General features: G+C 38.3%; 3 protein-coding genes across 6 annotated transcripts; 1 reads left to right on the top strand and 2 right to left on the bottom strand.

Annotated features, from left to right (window-relative positions):
* Positions 1-1,348: 1,348 nt before the first annotated feature.
* LOC141907526 (uncharacterized) lies at positions 1,349-7,760 on the bottom strand. Of its 4 annotated transcripts, XM_074797197.1 has the most exons (7): positions 7,603-7,753; positions 7,022-7,312; positions 5,375-5,464; positions 5,176-5,273; positions 4,981-5,079; positions 4,288-4,437; positions 1,349-3,494 (listed from the first exon to the last, which is right to left on the bottom strand). In XM_074797197.1, exons 3-7 carry the CDS (start codon positions 5,459-5,461, stop codon positions 3,080-3,082), a joined length of 849 nt encoding a protein of 282 aa, XP_074653298.1. In that variant the 5' UTR covers positions 5,462-5,464; positions 7,022-7,312; positions 7,603-7,753; the 3' UTR covers positions 1,349-3,079. The 4 variants fall into 4 exon arrangements, with proteins under 4 accessions (XP_074653298.1, XP_074653297.1, XP_074653299.1 ...); XM_074797196.1 differs by lacking the exon at positions 7,022-7,312 and having other exon boundaries at positions 7,603-7,760; XM_074797198.1 differs by lacking the exons at positions 7,022-7,312; positions 7,603-7,753 and adding an exon at positions 6,794-6,876.
* Positions 7,761-8,437: 677 nt separating this feature from the next.
* Positions 8,438-11,708, bottom strand: LOC141907077 (HTH-type transcriptional regulator NorG-like). Its single transcript, XM_074796648.1, has 9 exons — positions 11,532-11,708; positions 10,951-11,069; positions 10,665-10,816; positions 10,395-10,547; positions 10,160-10,289; positions 9,753-9,878; positions 9,478-9,592; positions 9,201-9,272; positions 8,438-8,518 (listed from the first exon to the last, which is right to left on the bottom strand). The coding sequence occupies exons 1-9, from the start codon at positions 11,706-11,708 to the stop codon at positions 8,438-8,440; spliced, it is 1,125 nt and encodes a 374-aa protein (XP_074652749.1).
* Positions 11,709-16,102: 4,394 nt separating this feature from the next.
* LOC141907552 (uncharacterized) lies at positions 16,103-19,663 on the top strand. The gene is made up of 10 exons (XM_074797234.1): positions 16,103-16,143; positions 16,961-17,515; positions 17,655-17,797; positions 17,931-18,170; positions 18,432-18,606; positions 18,682-18,762; positions 18,872-19,037; positions 19,115-19,267; positions 19,414-19,512; positions 19,620-19,663. The coding sequence occupies exons 2-10, from the start codon at positions 17,230-17,232 to the stop codon at positions 19,645-19,647; spliced, it is 1,371 nt and encodes a 456-aa protein (XP_074653335.1). The 5' UTR covers positions 16,103-16,143; positions 16,961-17,229; the 3' UTR covers positions 19,648-19,663.
* Positions 19,664-20,695: the final 1,032 nt, after the last annotated feature.

Here is a 20,695-nt window from a genome sequence, read left to right as displayed (position 1 = left end):
AAAGAAATTGCTAATGAAGAATAAGGCCTATAAAATATGTTCAACAATATATAGAACAAATACTAGAAGAAATTCTCGGACGTCTTGTAGTGACGGAAGTCAGCAGCTCAGTGACGTAGCGGAAGTAGCCTCATCCTCGTGGAATCACGATCATTGTAGTATAACTGAAAAGAATACGTAGAAGACGGGTAAAAGGGTTATATTCGCGTCACTAAAGACGCTAAAGACGCCACCTCGCGTCATTGTCAGGGATGGATCCAGGAATTAAGAATGGAAGGGGTTACTTCCTAGGCCTAGTTGTATATACCGGTACATTATAATACACGAAGAACGAGCGCTGAAAGCGCTAAGCCTTCTAGGGTATGCGCGTGTTTGGATTTAATCTCATATCTAGTTATGTAATCACAAGAAATATATTGGTGACCTGCCCGTTGAGATAGCTCAATTCTACGAAAGTTTGTATCCTGTGATTTTGAACACGTGACAAGAAAAGAAATTTCCCACAAGAAAAAATCAACTAACAATGATTAATCAATGTCCATGACCTGTAAATCATTTCAGCTGGGTTCTAGGCGTAAATAAGATAAATCGACGCACATCGTAGAGCAACCGTAGCTCTTTGTGGATTATAAGCCGCGATCACACGGCGACGATTTGGCCCGCGGAGTCAAATTTGGCCCGTGCCTAATTTGAGAGCGCGTTCACACGTAAACCACTCACTTGATACTAAACAGTGCTTAAACAAAACGAAGTGATTCACTTCCGGAATCAGTTGCAATTCACACGCAATGATTTGACCCGTGCTAAAATTTCGCTCGAGCCTGGTCCGACGTTTTTGTTCGGACCAAATAGGCACGGGCCCATTTATTGGCACCCGTGTGAACAGTTGTCCCAAAATGCTGGTGTGATTGCGGCTATATTCACCTTCGTACATTCAAGGTCTGTTCAAAAAGTTTTAATCTTGCCACAACATGCTGTCTTACATGATACTCCATCAAAATGCATGCTGCAAATCGCTTTGGTTGAAATGAGTGTATTCTTGTTAAATATTACGATCTCGGATATCACAGATGATTTATTGAACATTTCATACTAGATACAATGAATCTGTCTGAATACTTGTGCTTTCCCGAGTCCCTTTGTAAGAACTCCCGCGTTTACATTCAAAATCCTTTTTGGATCTTTTTCAATATTTCGCCAAAGAGTTTGGAGGTAGAATTTGGGACATAGTTAACTAAGAAAAGAAAGCAATTTGTTATACATGTATATATACCTCAATCCGTAATGTTCTTCAATTAAGAAATAAGTGAGACCAATAATTTCATTATTTCAGTTAATTTATTTCACCAATAATAACAGCACATCTTCTACGGAAGGAACAACATATTGTAAGCATTAACCGAGTAAACCAGTAAAACTCTTATTCAGTCATACACGAGAGGAACCATGCATGTACCAAAATCAACAGAACCATGGCATAAACCTCTAATTCAATCACACACAAGAGGAACCATGCATGTACCAAAATCAACAGAACCATGGCATAAACCTCTAATTCAATCACACACGAGAGGAACCATGCATGTACCAAAATCAACAGAACCATGGCATAAACCTCTAATTCAATCACACACAAGAGGAACCATGCATGTACCAAAAAATAACAGAACCATAGCGTAAACCTCTAATTCAATCACACTTTGAACCATGCAAGTACCAAATTTAGAACTAGACATAATTCTTTAACTCATAAGATTAAACACATGAACTTAATTGATAAATTTGGCAATCAGGTTCCATTTGTAAGACAGTTGGACACACAATGTCATTAGTTCTTTAACATCCATTCTATTCATTCATTACATCAACTGCATCCAATGGAAATACATGTACAAATACATATATTACAATCGATCATCTAAAATACAAGAATAGATCCACGGTGTTGCCTTCCAGAATTTGGCATATTTTCAACATATCCATTCACTCAACCAGCAACTACAAAGTTCAGAGGTATATCAAACAATTGGTCGAATACAATCTGCTGTTGTCGTATCAACCTTTGATCTAATGTATAAGCAATTGTTTACAATATCTAATGAAGCCATACACGGTATTTCTATATTTATAATACAATACACACTAATATTCGATAAAAATTAGCTAATACCAAAAATAAATAGACTATGTATTTTTGCCAATACCCAATATCATAGATATATACCAGGATATTACACCACTTAATTACTGGAAGCTGACCAGAGTTCACACGCTAGACAAGTTTAAATTTTAAACGCTGTCATTAAAAGATTCATCATATGCATATACTAATGACCTGTGACCTGATCAATTACTGTTCTCATTCCGTGACATGTGTCACGAACAAATGATTGCCCTAAAATTGAGCAGTGATATGTACGATGCCAGCTCTAACCATCGGTTAGTAAATGTTCGTTTGAATTATTCATCGTGCATTATAGTTAACCTCGGATGGCGATGATAATTGTCACCGACAGAAATTTCTACATTTATAAATACTAAGTGATCAGCATTTCAACAGGATTCAACACCTGCCGCAGATGTTTCGATTAATTCAGTAAAATCAACCATATAAATACTAATGCACTAAAACGGTATTTCTCTTTACGACGAGTTGTCCTTCGAAATACAGTCAACACCCGATATACCGCCATCCCTGGGCCCATCTAATGCCACATGTCTGCTCAAATACCCAACTTTTGAGCAACTGGCCCCAGGTTTTTCCAAGAAACAAAATATTGGTATTCTATCTTGGAACTGGTAAAAATTAAACCGACATACTGTGCATATGGTAAATGGGGGGAGGGGGATGGTGCTGACTACAGCTCTTTCCAATTTCATAACCTCGAAAAACCTACGTATTTCTACTGACTTTTAACACTTTTATCAAGGGAGATTTATGTGGTTAAATACATCAATATTGCACACAAAGCAAAACAATTAATAAAGGCTGCAATACAACAGCGCGCATTGTGAAGCAGATCTGAGGATCGTTATCATATCTGTTCAATCACGGGGAGTGGCTAAACATAACTGGTTCTCAATCTTGGTTTAGCGTCGAGTCCGTTTTCATGAGGCTTTCGATGATCTCGGCGACGGTGACCTCTTGCGAGAACGTCACGCGACGTTTTTGTGCAGCGGCCGCGACCGCCGAGCAATCGCTGTTCACAGAACCGGTATCCGACGATTTAGAACTAGTCCGCGAAATACCGTTACGATCCACCGAATTCGAATCTACATTGTCCGTCGATATCGACAACGAATTCTCCATCGATTCTCCGCACGAATCACGCGGAATTCGATTCCCGCTCGGCTGTCCGCGCATGACCGTAACCAACGCGGGATACGCCTCGCCGTCGGCGCGGTCCTCTTCGTCTTCCTCATCGCTATACGAAGACCCGGCATGGAGGCGACAGTGTTCAATATCGGCGGTCGGGCTGTGCATTTCGATGAACCTGAAATTATTCGAGCGACATATTGAACAAAAATAAAACACCATGACTATTGTTTCAATATAGATGTCCCAAAAGATCAGTCAACTCGAAATTCTAGGGTATTTCTTCAAATCTAAAGGGTTCAGTTTCGTGTAATTTTCATCCCTGCCACTAAACCATTAACAAAAGAAGCTCATGGAAAACATATTTCCTTTCGCTAGTTTATACACACTTTTCAGGGGGGATCCAGAAATTTCGAATTGGGGCTCAAAACATCCTAAGCCTAGTTATATACATGTACACAGTACCCGACAGGTACCTGACTCTACTAGAGTAAAGATATCTCTTTATTCATCATTATTCTATTCATTCAAATATCAAATTTCATTACCTAGATCATATGAATGTCTGAATTAACCTAAATTGCCACAAAAGTGAGAACTCTAGTCAAATTCGTTATCCGTGTCAAATTAAAGCGTATTACCAAAAGCAAGCCATCCCAAATATGGAAATCACATGTAGCTAGATATCCATAGACTATGGATTTACTAAGCAGTATGGTAAATATGAATAAGCTTAAAAGAATGAATATGATGAAACGAGATACGGATTGGGGCTCATTCATTTATTACGTACACATAAAATTTGAATTTTTCAACCCCCTCCCCCTGTCTGTACGCAAAATCGGCCATTCTTTCATATACATTAAGCATTACAGTAGGTAACTGCACTGACCCCTCCCCCTCGCCTAATGCGTACGTAATAAATGAATGACCCATTGATAGTATGGAGTCAGAAACAGTACAACACTTACCCTTTGCTTTTGCCTTCAGCCATTATTATACTGACAGGGTCGAGCTGGAATTCTCCTTTGATGCATTTTTCGATATTTTCTACCGATAATGATGACTGCAGGAATAGATGCACGACACTGTCCGATAGGTAGGACACTTCGGTTACAACCCTGTAATTCATTCATACAATTTAAGCGAGTGAATCGATAAAACGAATCATTGTGAATCAGTGGAGAAAAAGGACCACAAAAATGGCAGGCCTAATCTATGAAAGGTCAAATGATGCTGATAGTAAATAAGTCAGGGTTCTTACAGATAAGTCATCTAGAATTCAGGGACTTTCCAAGGAGTTTTCAAGGAGAAAATGTTAAATTTCGAGAGGTGTCAGCATCACTATCATATAGGGCCTACCTATTTCAGTAAACTCCTCCTAAATCTGTACGGTTTATCTCGGTAAACCATTTAATTCGGTGAAATCTGCGTGTGAGGTATATAACTACTAACTAGGCCTAAAACCTAAAACGTTGCCAATTTCTCAAAATTCAAGGAGTTTTCAAGGACTTTTGAGTATTTCACTCAAATTCAAGGTTATTCAAGGACCTTGAAAAACATTTTTGGTTTAGAAGGAGTTTTCAGGGAATCAAGGAGTCGTAGGGAACCTGTAAATGGACGACCCCATGATTCGATTGACTCATAATTGATGGATATCTTACTTGTCGATGAACATTTTAAGACCTGTCATTCGTTCGGTGATAACACTTTTGTTGAACCGTGTGGAGAAGAAAGTTTTCTTCGGCAACGAAGGCGCCATTCTGTAAAAATCAATGCAGGTAGCCCATTACATAATGAGAATCGATCATATATTTAAAAAAAAAACGTCAAAATATATTCGATATTCGTCGACTTACACGGCGTGTGAATGGCTCAAATGATGCCGCAGCCAAACAAATTCAGAATATCTACGACGTACTGATGATTTCGATAGAGAAAACGCAATATTCGATGTCTAGAAACAGAAAAATTACACATTGTATTTAGTATTTTCAAAGAACTTTTGGAAGTCTCAATAGTGATGGCTTTGACGTTTTCAACAAAACTTCCACATACCTCAATAACAATTTCGTAAGTGGTGAACTTTCCATTTTCCCATGTGCTATGCGTGATCGGATTGCAAATTTTTACGTCTGTTGACATCTTCTATAAAATACAACAACAAAAAACACGCTGTAAAAACTGCTATAACGAATACAAGTTGTAGAAAGTTTTTCACGCTTCCAAGGTATTCGGTCAACTCCTGGAATTTTACACGCCTCAACCTCAGACGGAATTGATTAGTAATGTTTCAGAATCTCAACAAGATTCCAGTAGGCCGTATAAAAAACACCGCGAATAAATACATGAGGAAATTTTCCCCTCAAAGCGCGTAAACCACAGAAACAAACATCTGGATCTGGGAAAAAGCTGAGGTTTAATCCCTGTATCAAAGATTATACAGGCAACATAGAGAAACTTGCATATCCCTTAAGATAGGTTCAGGAGCGCCTAGGCCAACCGCTAAATAGCCATACTTGAGCCTGAACTGACAATTCCCAACTAAATACAGCCCAAACTTGAACCCGAACAATAGTAGGGCCTATTGAGATCCTGGTACCCGTTTACCAAAAGTAATCAAGTCTCAATGTCTTATGTCCCTTATTGACGCTTCAGATGACAGCCAATAGGGGCGCATACGAAAAACCTCTTAAACACACACACACTTACCATCATGTTCAATACATCGAAACATGATAGCTCTTCGGTAGATATTACTACTTTTTTCATCGCGGAGCGCGGTATACGCCGGGTATCCGTCATTTTCATTGTCAACTCTGTTCAACAATGGTTCATTAACGATTCACAGTTTTTTCGATGAAGTTCACGCGCGCTGTATGAGAGATTTTCTCGGTATTTGAGAAGAACGATGTAAACAGCATTAAAATCGAAGCACTGAATGATACAATCCAGATTATGTTTATGGTAACGCACCAGCATCAACTGTTCACGACAGATTTTATGTAAAATCCTGCACGTAAAATCCTACGTGTGCGTGGTCGTCAATAACAACACAGCAGTCACTATCACATAGGTTAACTCCTATACGTATTTATTAATCCTGACCTAACCCACCAGCTAAATCACTGACAACAGTTGGTTTAGGAATATCTGAATCCATTATTTATAAATGTTGTAGGAGTGACGAAATAATTTGACCAAACAGCCCACACAGTAGAAACTGCCGCAAAATTGAAAAATAAGCTTCGACCATCAACACAACCAGAATCAAGAGTAGTTGAACAACAAAACAAGTTCTGCACAACTTCAACTTTGCATCCGTCCTATCTCTCTGGCACCAGGAATTTTTATGAGTCTACTAATGATCATCATCAAATGACTTCGTTTAAATATCTACCACATATCATCCTGGTTGTAGTCGGGTTTTATCGATAGATAAGACACATGCAATTCATGTGACGATTATGAACTTACCTTTCAGCGCGTGAGAAATCGATTATTTTGAAATTTATTTCTGATTTAAAGCCAATTTCCGCATGTATGTTAAACTATAAGCGCATGTCATGCATGTAAACAAACATGCAGTCATGGGATTTGTATTGTAGATGGCAGCACGATACGGTAAGCGCTTCAATTACGTTTAAACGGCGGCGCGCTCGCGCGGCGCTCAGTGACGGAGATCCCTGCAGAACATTATCATACCTTTCGGAACCTTGATGTTTTGAAAAATCATCATCAAATGACTTCATTTAAATATCTATCAAAATATCACCCCGTTTGTAGTCGGGTTTTATGGATAGATTCGTATTTGGCATCTGTTTGTTCGGGACACTATGATGCCCACTGCAGATCGTCGGCCAATAGAGTCGCTGTAATGTTATTTTATGGCTTTCGATAATTTGACTGCCCATCATTTAATCTTTTACTGCCCATCAGCTAAGGAGCGGCCGGGTCGTAACATTCTTTGTATTCGCATTAAACGCATGTCCTATTCTAAAATACATGGCAAATCGTACTGTCAGTTAAAATCTTTCAACGCCCGGCTATTTAGTCGTGACACTAACTTTTATAATCAGTTAGTGAACTAGTCGGATACAGTCCGACCGGTTGCTGACTGAAAGTCCACCCTGCGGCAGCCGGCTAGCGAAGATGTTGTAATAGGAGTTGCGTTCTCTCATTTCAGTCTCATAAACTTTGATTTTAGTAATACGCTACATATCATGGGTTCGCCAAACACCCACGGAGTAACTTGATTACTTCATCCCCGAGGGTTTGTGACATACCTTTTCGTAACGGTTATTTTCCTGGTTCGCTCTCCTAAATCTTATATCAAGGTGCATTGAATTTCCATCGAAAGATTTCATCCTTAAAGACAGCGGCAGGTAAACGAAAATGTGCGAATGGTGCACTTTCACCAGACGACAGTGCCGAGACACCAGCGTTATATTGACACTGACTAGCGTTAAACTACTAACCTATTCCCGTTATCTCAAAAGTTAAAATGTCATGATCATATATCGTGTTCTATTCACTAAGTAAACATCTCTTGATGAAAAAAATGTATATTTCTTTCGATATCTAAGAGAAAATCAACGACAAACTGCGTCCACCAAATTGTTCGGGCCAATAGTCACTGAAGCCGGGCGTAGGTCGACCTTGCGATGAGACGCGATCGTCGCTGGTCGTTGCAGCTAAATTTGATTTATCGTAAGTGGTGAATGATGTGTACTCGGTTATTTGACTACTAGTTAGTCTTGGGATAAAGAATTTCCGCAGCATATTCCGATATTGATCAACGGGTTACGATTAACTACGTTGAATATATGACAAATATATGTAACAAGTTTTTGCAAAGACGATTTAAACTGACCGAAACGAAGGCGAAATGGGAGAATGAAACCAGTAAAAATTTAATGAATGATAAACGTTGAGGTATCTTCTTTCAACAGTTCTACCATGCCGACTACTGAGTGATGCACGTGAATAAAACGGTCGAAAGGAATTGAATAATCACACTGTAAACCGTCGTTGAAAACAGTCGCGCTTTCACCAAAGCGCTGATTCGTTCACCATTACTGCCAATTCGAAGTAGATCTGATACTGTTGACGCTGTTGATATTACTGTTGCTGTAAAACGGTATGAAGGTATGAATTATCTTTATCGTCTGTATCACTGATACTACCACCTTCTGAAATATCCTACGATACAAAGCCACGGCGCACGTTGGAATCATCCCGACAAGAATTATCTCTACTTATTCATTCTACGTCTACCGTACCAATGGGTGAATATTAAAGACAAGGTCTTCCTGGTGTTGCATTTCTTGAGTATCTATTTTCAGTTGTTAAATGTCCGATGTTAATTAAACCTGGTCGCTGTCTGATCGGTCGAGAATGAATTCATTGACGCATTTACAAAATAGATTTACGGCTTTCAACAAATCTTCGTATACTTCAAATGAGATCGACAAACGGAGTTTATTATGTTCGGTCGCAGACGATGAAAACCTAGATAAAGAACAACCGTGAAATAGTGTTATTCACCACTCGACGAAAGTCCGAAATGAGTGTCGTGAAAATTAAACATATCTAACTGTTCTTCATTCCACTGGTTCCCTTGGCTTTAGATTTGTTTTCAAGATATATACACATGGATTTCAGATCCACAAAAAACGATCGAAGAGAAATGAAATTTCTTACTTGTCCCCAACTACAAAATCCAAACAGTACCGATCTCTACAGTATTTATGCAATTGCTGGGCTTCTATGTTTTCAGGAAGTTGAATCCATATGTAAAGCCCTCCCTGTCAAATAGGAGGTTTCATTAGTCAACTGAGATTTTAGAAAAATGTTGTATACGCTATGATGATATTAGATATACCTGAGGTTCAGCAAATATGGCTGATTTTGGAAGCTGGTCTTTAAGTAGTTGACAGGTTTTCTTTAATTTCCTCTGAAATAAAATGAGTGTAATGATATGAAAGATTTCCTATTCTGCTGCGGTTTTATCAGGAACTGATTGCGGTTCGAATAGATACATGCATTTTGATAATTAAAAAGGAATGAACTCATAGAATAAGAGGCCGAAAATGGCGATGACATTAAAATTCATAAAGGCTTTACATATAGAAATCAAATTAAAGATACACACGCCTCACCCCGTACTCTCTTCTGCTGAGGTCCAAATGTTCCTTTATAAGGCCGAGTGCCAGAGCACTGGATAAAATAGTTGAGACATATTGACATGTGATTCCACATCCATCACACAAAACGCTAAAACAACATGAAGTATTCAGTGAAACTGTTCTAAGAATGAAATCATGGCTTTTTGTGAAAGTTAGTCTAGATATGAGTTAAAACTTTAAACACGACAGTATTGTCTATAGTCGGGCATGCTATTTCATTAGTTATGAGGGTGCAACTATACATGTACCTGTTTTTGAAAATATCAATTAAACGTCTTGGAGCCTCCAACCAGCCACATCTAACTGACGGAGCGAATATTTTCGAAAACGAACCATTCGACACAACATTGCCGTCTGCGTAGTCAGCATCCGACCTATAACAAGACGCTTCTGGTAACACGATATACATTTATTGAAATAGTGCTGACGCATGCAATTTATTTCTAGAGGTATATATATCTTAAATTCGGTTAATTATGATACATTTTCAGTTTTTCTTATGTTTACTATAGGCCTACCTCGAGCCAACTAGAGGCTAAACATAATATGAAATGGATATTTAAGCAAAGCAACAATCCCCCTAAAATAGCAAATTCATTGAACAGATTTGTTGGGCTAGATTCCGAAAACTAGAAAAATTTCGGTTGTTACTAACTTATCGTCGTATGCTAAAAGTCTCTTTGGTGCATGTGCTGACCCGCTATAATGCAAAAGGCTATTTACATCGTCGGCAAATATCAGCAAATCATAGCGTCGAGCGAGTTTTATAAGCTCCTTACATCTTCCTAGAAAATGGAAAACCGCTCGATGCAAAAAACATCATTTGTTCGGGCTTTGTCGTACGTGGTTCGTTCTGATACAATTCAAACGAATCCTTGCTATATACTGACCTAGTGAATAACAATATCCTCCTGGATTATTGAACACTGATATCAAATAGACCATTGCTCTATACGGTTGCGTCTCGGTTTTCTTAAACTCACCATCCTGTTGTACTAATCGATCTAATTCTTCGACTATTATTCCATCTCTATTTGACGGAACTGTGGTCAGAAAAAAGGAAGATATATATAAAATGTTTAGGACTACTTACGCGTATAGCTGGGGGCCTATACTTTTATAAGATATGTTCTAGTTTTAGAGTATCGCCATAGGCCTACCTGCCGTGACAGTATATCCGATTTCGGGTATGACTTCCCTGGCGAAATAAAATGTTGGCTCCTCCACGTAAATCACAGCCTTTTTGCTGAACAATATTCCTTTGAGAATGTAAAGCGCATGGAATGTTCCGACCGTCAAAAATAGATCGTCCCTTTTTAGGTAAAAGAAGATTTTGTGATTTTATAATGATCTTGTAGAAATCCTAGTCCAATATCGTTTCTTGAAATAAAAGGGAATAATTATTGTTTTGAACTTGATCAACCGTCAATATTGTAATTAACGTACCGGTTCACTGTATCGCCATATTCTTTGCTCAGAAACATTGCTAGATTTTCTCTGAATTCGGGGTCACCTTGGCTGTTCCCATATACAAATGCTAACGCGTCGTTTGTCAGGTCTTTTGGCTGAATGATAGAGAAAATTATATGCAAGTAGTTGTTGGTAACGTTCAGTTGGTTTAACCACTTCCGGCCACATCAATAATCGCTGGCTGACTTAAACAAGGACGGATTTAGGAGGTGAACCGAGTAAACTGGTCCACACCTTCAAAATTCGAATGTGCCCCACAAAAAGTCAAAGAAATCTTTTTTGCAAAGAAAATTTTAAAAAGACGAAAAGTAAATCCGAATTTGCTCCGTTTATCACCAAACAAGATCATTTTTGTTCTTCAATTTCCTGTGGTAGGGCCATTAGAACTCCCAACAAAACTTTGCTGGCAGCTCTCGCGTTGCCAAATCTGCCCTTTATAAATTAAGTGCCCTTTTCAATTTACAGGTACACTCCTAGACTCCTGGTTTAACTTTTCAAAACAAAGGCTACATGCCCGGCCCTTTTTGAAGCTATCTTTCCTATGCCCGTTTACTCACGATTCTATGATTAGTCGCTTTTAACATAACTCGTGCGGCATTACACCTGATGAATTTATCTGGATTGCCATCGCCTAAATCCCATTGCACTTCCTCGTTCGGTGGCTCGGTACAGTTCGGCTTCGGATTCAAATGTTTGCAGCAGCCACCATTCAACGGCGATTGATCCCAGTTCATTTTTTAATTTCAGACGGCCGTTACTCACTACTGGGACGACACTAGGTGAATCTGATACTAAAAAAGTCTATACACTGTACGTGCTCGTATACATTCATGATATATATATATAGATGATTTCCATTGAAAGATTGTCTTAACCGTACGATACTGGTTTGTTTTAGGGGGACAGCTTTGCCAATAGCGTACATGGCTTCGGCTAGAGAGAGCCAGAACCTATACTTGTTCATTGTAAGTATTTGTATTTCAGGAACGAGTGAATTAATGGCAGAAAAAGAGACGTTATTTCATTATCCACGAAACGATTACACTGTCAACCTAAGTGTAAGTGGTATATCACTATATCGCAACTCCTGATGGTTCTCACGAGCTCTTAGAACACGCAGTGCGGAACGCCGTGAACTGGCCATTCTCGTGACGATGCAGGGGAGGAGTTCGTCGTACGATTGTACGATTTTATGAAGACACACAGAAAATACAAGAAATTAGATAAAAGAAATGAGTTTCCAGTTTCCACACACCTTGTATAAGGTATCCAAATAAAAATACTCTTTTCACAATACCTCGTCACAGAAAAACGAATATTACTGGAAATCCTAAACCTGTGTATTGAATTAATGTTGTATGTGAATTTTACAAATTACAAATTGACTTCTGTCTTCTTTCATCCTTTCCTATTTCAATATCCTTATGGTGATTATTAATGCATTGATTTGAAGACTGTAGTCCAGAAACACGACAATTTTCATTTTTTTGTAAAATGATAAAAGAGTAGATCTAATCAAATCTATATATGCTATGTGCAATGATTCGTATACGGGATCTTAGACATTATCATTTCTCATCAATCGCTGCTTTATAAATTCCATTGAACTCGATCACTTGACCCGCAAATTCAAAGCAGTGAAATACGGAAAATACCAAATTTTTCTTCGAAGTAACTGAGGTTAATTTTTCTATCTGAGTTTTTGACTCGAATTGATAAGAAGATTATCGGCGTCGTAATAAAAACCATTTTTCTTTGAGTTATCACCAACGGTTTTTCGTTTCGACCCGTGTGCACTCAGTGCACTAGACTTAATTAAACGTATGTATCTATCGTTTCCATCTATCAATAATTGATTTATTGATTTTGAACGAAACAATTTATTTTTCGTAAAGATAATAACCATACTATCAATTTTGTTAACAACAGAAATGCATTCTTTCAGGACAAAAGAATACTTTCTATATCCAATAAACGATCCTCTGCGCTGATTCATCAAATAATGATGAAATATTTTCTTTATTCGGAGAATCGAATTTCTCTCTTCTTAGGCCGCAAGTCTTAATCGATTTACACGCGGAACGATTGGCCCCATACTGTAGATAATCAAAGAGTATAACATATCATATTCACAAATTTATCCATCGGGTTTGCCATTGAATTGGAATCGAGTGGAATTTTATCGATTAATGTATATATCCGGTAAAAAACCTAACATAATGGATCCCTGCGTGATGTCGTGATATTGCCACGAGAAATCCTACATAAACGCACATTTTTGACCAGAGAATTCGTCTTCATTCATCTGATAAGAAAACCGACACATAATGCGGGAGAGACAGATTTTGATACTGTTTATATATCTGGTGCCATTTGTTCGTTTCGCAGCATCGTCTGAATTACCAGGTACCAGATACTCAATGTATATCTCTGTTTACTAGTTTTAATCCTGTTAACCAATCTTCTTAAGTTATTGGTAATCTTCCAGTCGAATCGTGAGTCGATCTTTTTTATAGATCCAATCGGTCGATGGAAGTTTATCTCCAATTTGAATGATGACATCGGGGTCGTGAACGGTTCGCAGGAAGGTGACGTTTCATTTACGAACTCAGCAGAGCTACGTGCCAGTCACAATGATACAATGAACCATAAAGCTCTACAATTCAGCTCAGGAACGCAGGTACTATTTACAATTTTATGCTTTGCCTAAACTTAAATCAGTCCTGCTTATTTCATTTTTTCTGGATTATCGAAGATTCACAGGAAGGGTATTCGATTTCTATTTAGGTATTGTCCGAATCGCTGGCGAATTATTTTCATTATTATATAGAAATCAGCTACGGGGGTTTCAACATCCTCTTACTCGGAACCGAGAAACAACGATTGAATTATTAGCCGCGATCACACGCAGACGTTTTGGCGCAGGAAACGTCGCACAACGCGCCCACGTCTACGTTCGTATGATCGCTGGACCGGGCCAACTGTTCACTAGGTTCCAAATAGGCTCGTGCTTTTCTGGCCCGACCAAAAACGTCGTACAATGTCCAAGCCAAGATTATTGCGTGTGAATTGCAACTGGTTCCGGAAATGACTCAGTTTGCCTTAAGCAGTATCGAGCGAGTGGTGCTCTCTCATTAGGCCAAGGACTCGGGTCTGATCGACTTCGCGTGATCGTGGCTTAACATAGGCCCGCGCGATAACTATTGACATCGAGTTATCCTTTGTTGGGAGCTTTAACAACTGACCATCCGCAGATTGAGCGGATAAAATATCCGTAATCGCATTATGATTTCATTTCTAGATCACAGTCGATCACTGCGAACAAGAATTTAGCCTTTTCGTGTGTGTATATCCTGACAGTACAGGCAGTGCAGTAGGAGTTCGTGATATCATCCGCTGGAATGACGAACATGGAAGTACCATTTCATCAATCGGTTTTGACTACGACAACGATACTTTTACCTTCCTCCTCAACAATCAGTTTAAAGACGTCGCGGTAACAACAAACCGCAGTGCAGATCGATGGACGCTCATTGAATGGAGCAGACTCGGAAATTTCGTCAAGAAAGACAAGGTAAGTCTATGTTGTAGAAATCTAATCAGCGGTTAGCAAACTGGGGCCTAACCGAGGTTTTGACCAACAGAATTTAACTAATGGTTAATTAACCATTGAATAAGTTCTTGAACGGCGGTTTACAACTTGGCCAACGGTTATCTTAACCGAACCTTTGAGCAACCGGCACCTGTTCACGGATACACCACGCAGTTTTTCCACAAATTAAGTAGGTTTAATCCGGACTGACCTGTCATATTTTATTGCTTATTTTTTAGGTGTGTAATGATTATGAATGTAAACAGAATATAGGAACAAGTGAATTCATCAATGAAAAACCATGTACGCTAAAACTCGGAAACAGTGATACTGATAAATCATTTATTGGTTACATGCGCCACCTTGTGCTTTACAATACGACAATTGTTGACAGTTATAAACTTTTCATGCCTGAACTTTGTAATGGAAGTAAGTTCGACTTTATTTCTTATTAGCAGAAAATTTCATATAATCGTTGTCTGAGATATCAAAACATTGTACCATCATTTCAGTTAAATTCGAATTCTCATTCTAAGTGGAAACTAATATCAGCCATTTCGTTTTCTACAGAATTGGTGGGGAAGTGGCCCTTGCGCGGTGATCTGCAAGATGAATCGGGAATGAAACATCATTTAAGTGTTAAATCCGCCGATTATAATGACACTTCGACACCTGAATATTATCAATTTGGTGATGATGTCCTTGGTTATAGTGCAGTACATGAGCCGGCTCTAAGATTGACCAACTCTTACAGAGAGTTACTTCTTTCTGCTTGCGTATACCCGGAGCAACAAACAATCGATAAGATCGCATTCATACGTTTTAAACCATCGACACAATTCCAACTAGGTAAATGTGATTATGATATTGTTATTTGTTGGCAAATACATTTCTAAACATTATGCGTCATTTACATGAACCCAAATCAGCCAAAGAAGAATCATCTGACGTACTTGATGATTGGAGGATTAATACACGTGTTACGAAATTGATTGGTCATGCCTTATACATCCGCAAGGCAAAGGTTATCTATTAGCCACCCATAGCATGAGCCTAAGCTGTGATTTGTTCTGTTTGTAACGTTGATTTGAAACTAGCTAATTACGGTATACGTCGGCTAGTTTTTCATTCAATATTCTTCAAGACTTTCTTTTGAGATCCTTTTTTTTAATTCGGCAATTTTCTCTGTTTGACGCCCAAGCTAAATGAAGCAATTGATATATGATATTCTATCTTAGGTCAAGGTGCAGACACTAGACTTTATCTAAAAGGCGAAGACGACGAAGCATTATTTCAAACTTTTATTCATTACAATTGGAATCATGTAATATGGTATATAAAAGTAGACGCACACGGAAATGAGACAAGGTCGTCAGAAGTCGTCTGCGTTAATGGACAATGCCAAGAAATCGATCGCGATGCAACCTACGCGAGACTCGTGGAAGCTAAATACTTGACACTCATACTCGGAAGTCCAGGATTCAGAGGCAGAATGAGAGATATTTTGCTGTTTAATCGCGTCAAACCACTGATTATTTATCATCTTTTTGAAATTGAACATCACTGTCGAACGGAAGGTAAATTTCAGAAATTTTTTGAAAATATTTTATCATTATTATTATTATTATTATTATTATTATTATTATTATTAATGTTATTATTATTATTGTTATTGTTATTGTTTTTGTTATTGTTATTGTTATTGCTATTGCTATTGCTATTGCTATTGCTATTGCTATTGTTATTAGGGTTTTCTGATTTTCGTCGAAAACCCTCTTGAAATTCTGTTGATTATTATTAGGGTTTTCTGACTTTCGTCGAAAACCCTCTTGAAATTCTGTTGATTATTATTATTATTATATATTTTCCGCCGATTTCGTCAAATAAAATTCATCTTCATTCAGATTCGGCAACTGACAGCTTCGAAACGAAATGTATAAATTGATACTGTAATAACGGTCTCTCTGAACCAACAGATTGTCTGAATGTACTTTCCATCCTATTTGAAACTAAAAATTACTTATTAGGTTACTGTAAATAAAGAATTGAATTGAATTGTTAGACAACAAGCACCGGCGAAATAACAGTTTGTGACGTCATTTAGTAAGTAAATATAGGAGGGCTCCGAGAATTTCAAAATCACGGGGACTATACTGGGGTTAGACCATTCAACCAAAAAGAGGATTGCTCCGATAATATCCAAATCATCTCATTTTATTTTTCCATCGAATACCCGGTAATTAATTTTTCCTTTCGATCACATGCATCCAGAAAACACGTTATCGCTGCTTTGCAGCTATATTTGTTATTGTTATTGTTATTATTATTGTTATTATTATTATTGTTATTATTATTGTTATTATCATTATCATTATTATCATTCTCTTTCATCAGATCCAATTGCTGTTTACTACTTTAACGATACGTTGGATGATTTTTCTGGCCACGGGCATAATCTGACAGTGAATGGAACCGGTGACGTCGTGTACGCAAGGGATTCAATAGATTTTAGCAATAGCCAAGCCGTTACGGTTGACAGCCCAGCATCAGCTAGACGAGCCACTTTCTATACGTGTATTAGAACCAATAAGAAAAGAGCGTATGGATCTATCATTCGTTGGCACAATGCTACGGTTACCACTAGAGAAGACAAAGTCATTTCTATGCTAAATGGCTATGTGTACGTCGACGGGTATAAGATTGATCAATTACTCGATAAAAGCAAGTGGTATTTTTTGCACTGGACCCACGACGAGACTCAGGGTGAAGGCGTTAGTGAAAAATTATGCCTTGACACCAACTGCACAACAATTCCTTCAAACACATCAATTCAAGCAGAAATGAAAGTTACATTTGGTAACTTTAGCGGCTTAATGAAGAATGCCTTTCTTTTCAACATCTTACTCAAACCAGATTACCGAGTAGCCATGGACATGTGCCACGCATATTGTAAGTTTCCTTCATATATTCAGTCTATGTATTGCATCAAGCGTATATACATGTTTGTAGTTATATTCAGCTAACTTTGCGTTAGACATTACCCATGTATTTGTGCTACTGATATCAAAATATTGAAAATTTGATACAGGTCCAGATGACGGCTTCAGACTGACAAATGAGACAAAATATTCTAATGACTTTGGTTCGTCGGTGCTCGTTAACAGCTCCGGCGTGAGATTCAAGAAATCGAACAAACATGTGTATGCATATCTATCAGCGCCGGACGGTTCAGTGAGTATTTTGTCGGTTTGATAGACCATGAGGGTGGTTCACTCCCACCTGGATACCACCACCACCCTGGATAGACCTTCGTTTCGACAGAGTTGTGTTCTTGAAGTTGAAGAAAGATGCTCTACTTTTACAGTTAACGCTACCTAATAGATGCCCGGAGGTGTTTACACTGTACGTATGCTTCAAGCCAAAGAACGGTTCATCTAATCTAAAACGAAGTCTCGTCACATGGAGTACAGGGAGTCCCAATGATCCACAAATATATTCCCTGGATAAGAATATTGGCTACCTCTCTCATCATCCAATAAAAAAGTTTCCCACAAACGATTGGAACTTCATCGAGTGGACAAAATACTATACTAACAAAGAAAGGGTGAGGACCTTATTTGTCTCCCTGATCTGGCGAGAGCTGAACAGTTTATGATACCCCGCAACCCAAAAAAAACTAATTTATGATAAACCAAAACGTTTCGATTGGCATAAGTATATAGCATCGCGTGGAAGTGTCCATCATTGCGGGGCTTCAATTCCGAATTGTTTGAAGTTACTCTCAAAAAGTCACATTTTACGAACGGGTGGTTTACAGTAAACTCTACTGCTAGTTCGTACAGAATTATTTCGTTTATTCATGCAGGTTTGCTTCGATCAGAAATGCACAGAAATTAATGATGGTGGAGTCTACAACAACGGGACAAACTGTAATCTTGTAATTGGCTCGGGTGGTTACGAAGGATTCGTTAAAAACGTTTACCTGTTCGACAAACCACTTCGAGTACAGAATCGATGGTTGAGGGATGTATGCACTGAATGTACGTAAATTGAAAATACTTCAAAATATCTAAAGCGAATTCAAATCTTAATTGCCATATTTTTGTCGATTACAGCGCATATTCACGAAGCTCGAAGTAGATTTCCAAAGATGACACTAGATGAACTTTGCGAATTGTGGACATATGGATGGCCATGTGCGTTTCCAAGTCGTGCATTTATGTCAAAGCGATCGACTTATTGATTCGGTTTTCCTGCTGATTTTTTCGAATTATCGTTTACTTAACGATTTATGTTTTCGTATAGTTGCTAAACCTTGCCATAAAGGACGCTTTGCTAGTGGTGATGTAATCAAGCATCAGAAATTCGATTTAGATGTTACGTATGTGGAAGCGCGAAAAAACTGCTTGGCGTTGGGCATGAGCCTTCTGAACGCAGCGAAATGCTTGAATACAGAAGCAATGGACGATTAGTAAGTATACTTTTGTAAACTGTTCGTGGTAAACCTTTCTTCCACTGACTTCTAAGTAAACACTTTCCTAATTTTAGCCCGACGGAATTTTGGCGACACACGGCTAATAAGGAGGATAATATCACGGATTGCAGTACATTCTCAAAACACGCTACAGATGATGAGTTTATCAAGACGACACATCCATGCGATCAGAAACTTCCATTCGTTTGCATCCAATCCTATTACAGGTAAACTCATTGACTTTATTTATATAAGAAATATGTCAACCTGATTTCGGTGCAAACATCTTTACAGAGTATCCCGTGGCACGAAATCTATCGTCGTCACGTTTCCTCGATAATGTCACCTTAGAAACTGAATGAGATATTTGCAGGTTCCCATCCAGAACAAGTACTGTGCTGCACGACCATAGTAGGCGCCGAAGGGGCAATTGCATATTTCCCGAGAATGATGGTGAAGCTACCTATGGCTGGTAAATAAAGATAACACATCAAAATTTGCACACGCATTCGTTTCTTCACTGTTATCAGAACTAGCTAAATGCAAAATGTAAAACATGTGATTTGATTAAATTTTCAGCATGTTTGATCCAGCTGACTGCGACTAACAGAACAGATTAATCTAATAAAATCGATTAAGATTGATTGAATAAAATCTACAATTCAGTTGATAATGTCGTTTCTTTCGGTCTTTTATTTGATCGGTTCATCTTAAATCAACAATGTTGGAAAAACTTCTACACCAATAAAAGTATGCAGCGCCAATGGCCTTGAAGATCACCACAACCATAGAAAACAACGTCATGATCTATACATGTATTTGCTATTGAATGAAACTGGAATGTATTCAAGTCGAGATAAGAGAGATCTGTGTGAAGATCCTTGATATATCCTATTCATTTAATGAGATTAAAATTAAGAACTTATTTTGGAAAAAATCATATTTTATTCAATTCATTCTGAAATGTATTGGTAATTCAATCTGTTCTCAATTGGTTCATCAATTTTTGTTTGTCGTGAGCAGTGACGAATATTTGTTCTCTAATACTAATCAATGCGATGCGAATGTAGCAAGTTTATGGCTCGCAAACACCATGGCTATTACAAGACCCGTTATCACAACAGTCGGGGTCACCGTCACACCCACTCTCGCCTGCGCCAATACAATCTGAAAAAACATAATTGACCGATTTTTGATTTTACATATATGTATCAATATTTAGCTGCATTGAAATACGCGGAGAAGATGTCACTCAAGTGGATGGACTACCATGCTAATGTCTCACGACTTTAGCAAATTTCACTGGAAAATGCGGACGGTTTGTTTACATGCAGTTTGCAGTCTGATTAAGGCTATGCGTGAAATACAAATGACTAAAAAGCGGTTTCATCGCCACAAAGGTTCCCGAAATGGATTATCGTTTTTGTGATCAGATGTTCGAAGTTTCGAACGGCTTCTCATTTAGGTGTACCAGAAAAACATTGATTTTGTTTTAGAAAAGTGTTAAGAAGTTTTACAGAATTCAACGCTGATTTGGTATTCACCCCCCCCCCCTTGTTCTGTGTACATGGCATTCTACTGTAAATGAGACATACCTGATCGTTTACGTTCCCTTAACTCTTGCAAGTATTCACGTAGCAGGAGAGTTAAAGGCG

The sequence above is a fragment of the Tubulanus polymorphus genome, chromosome 6 (genome assembly GCF_964204645.1).
Source record: "Tubulanus polymorphus chromosome 6, tnTubPoly1.2, whole genome shotgun sequence".
Lineage (NCBI taxonomy): Eukaryota > Metazoa > Nemertea > Palaeonemertea > Tubulaniformes > Tubulanidae > Tubulanus > Tubulanus polymorphus.
Note: the sequence above shows the minus strand (reverse complement) of the source record. Positions and strands in the feature narration are given on the sequence as shown.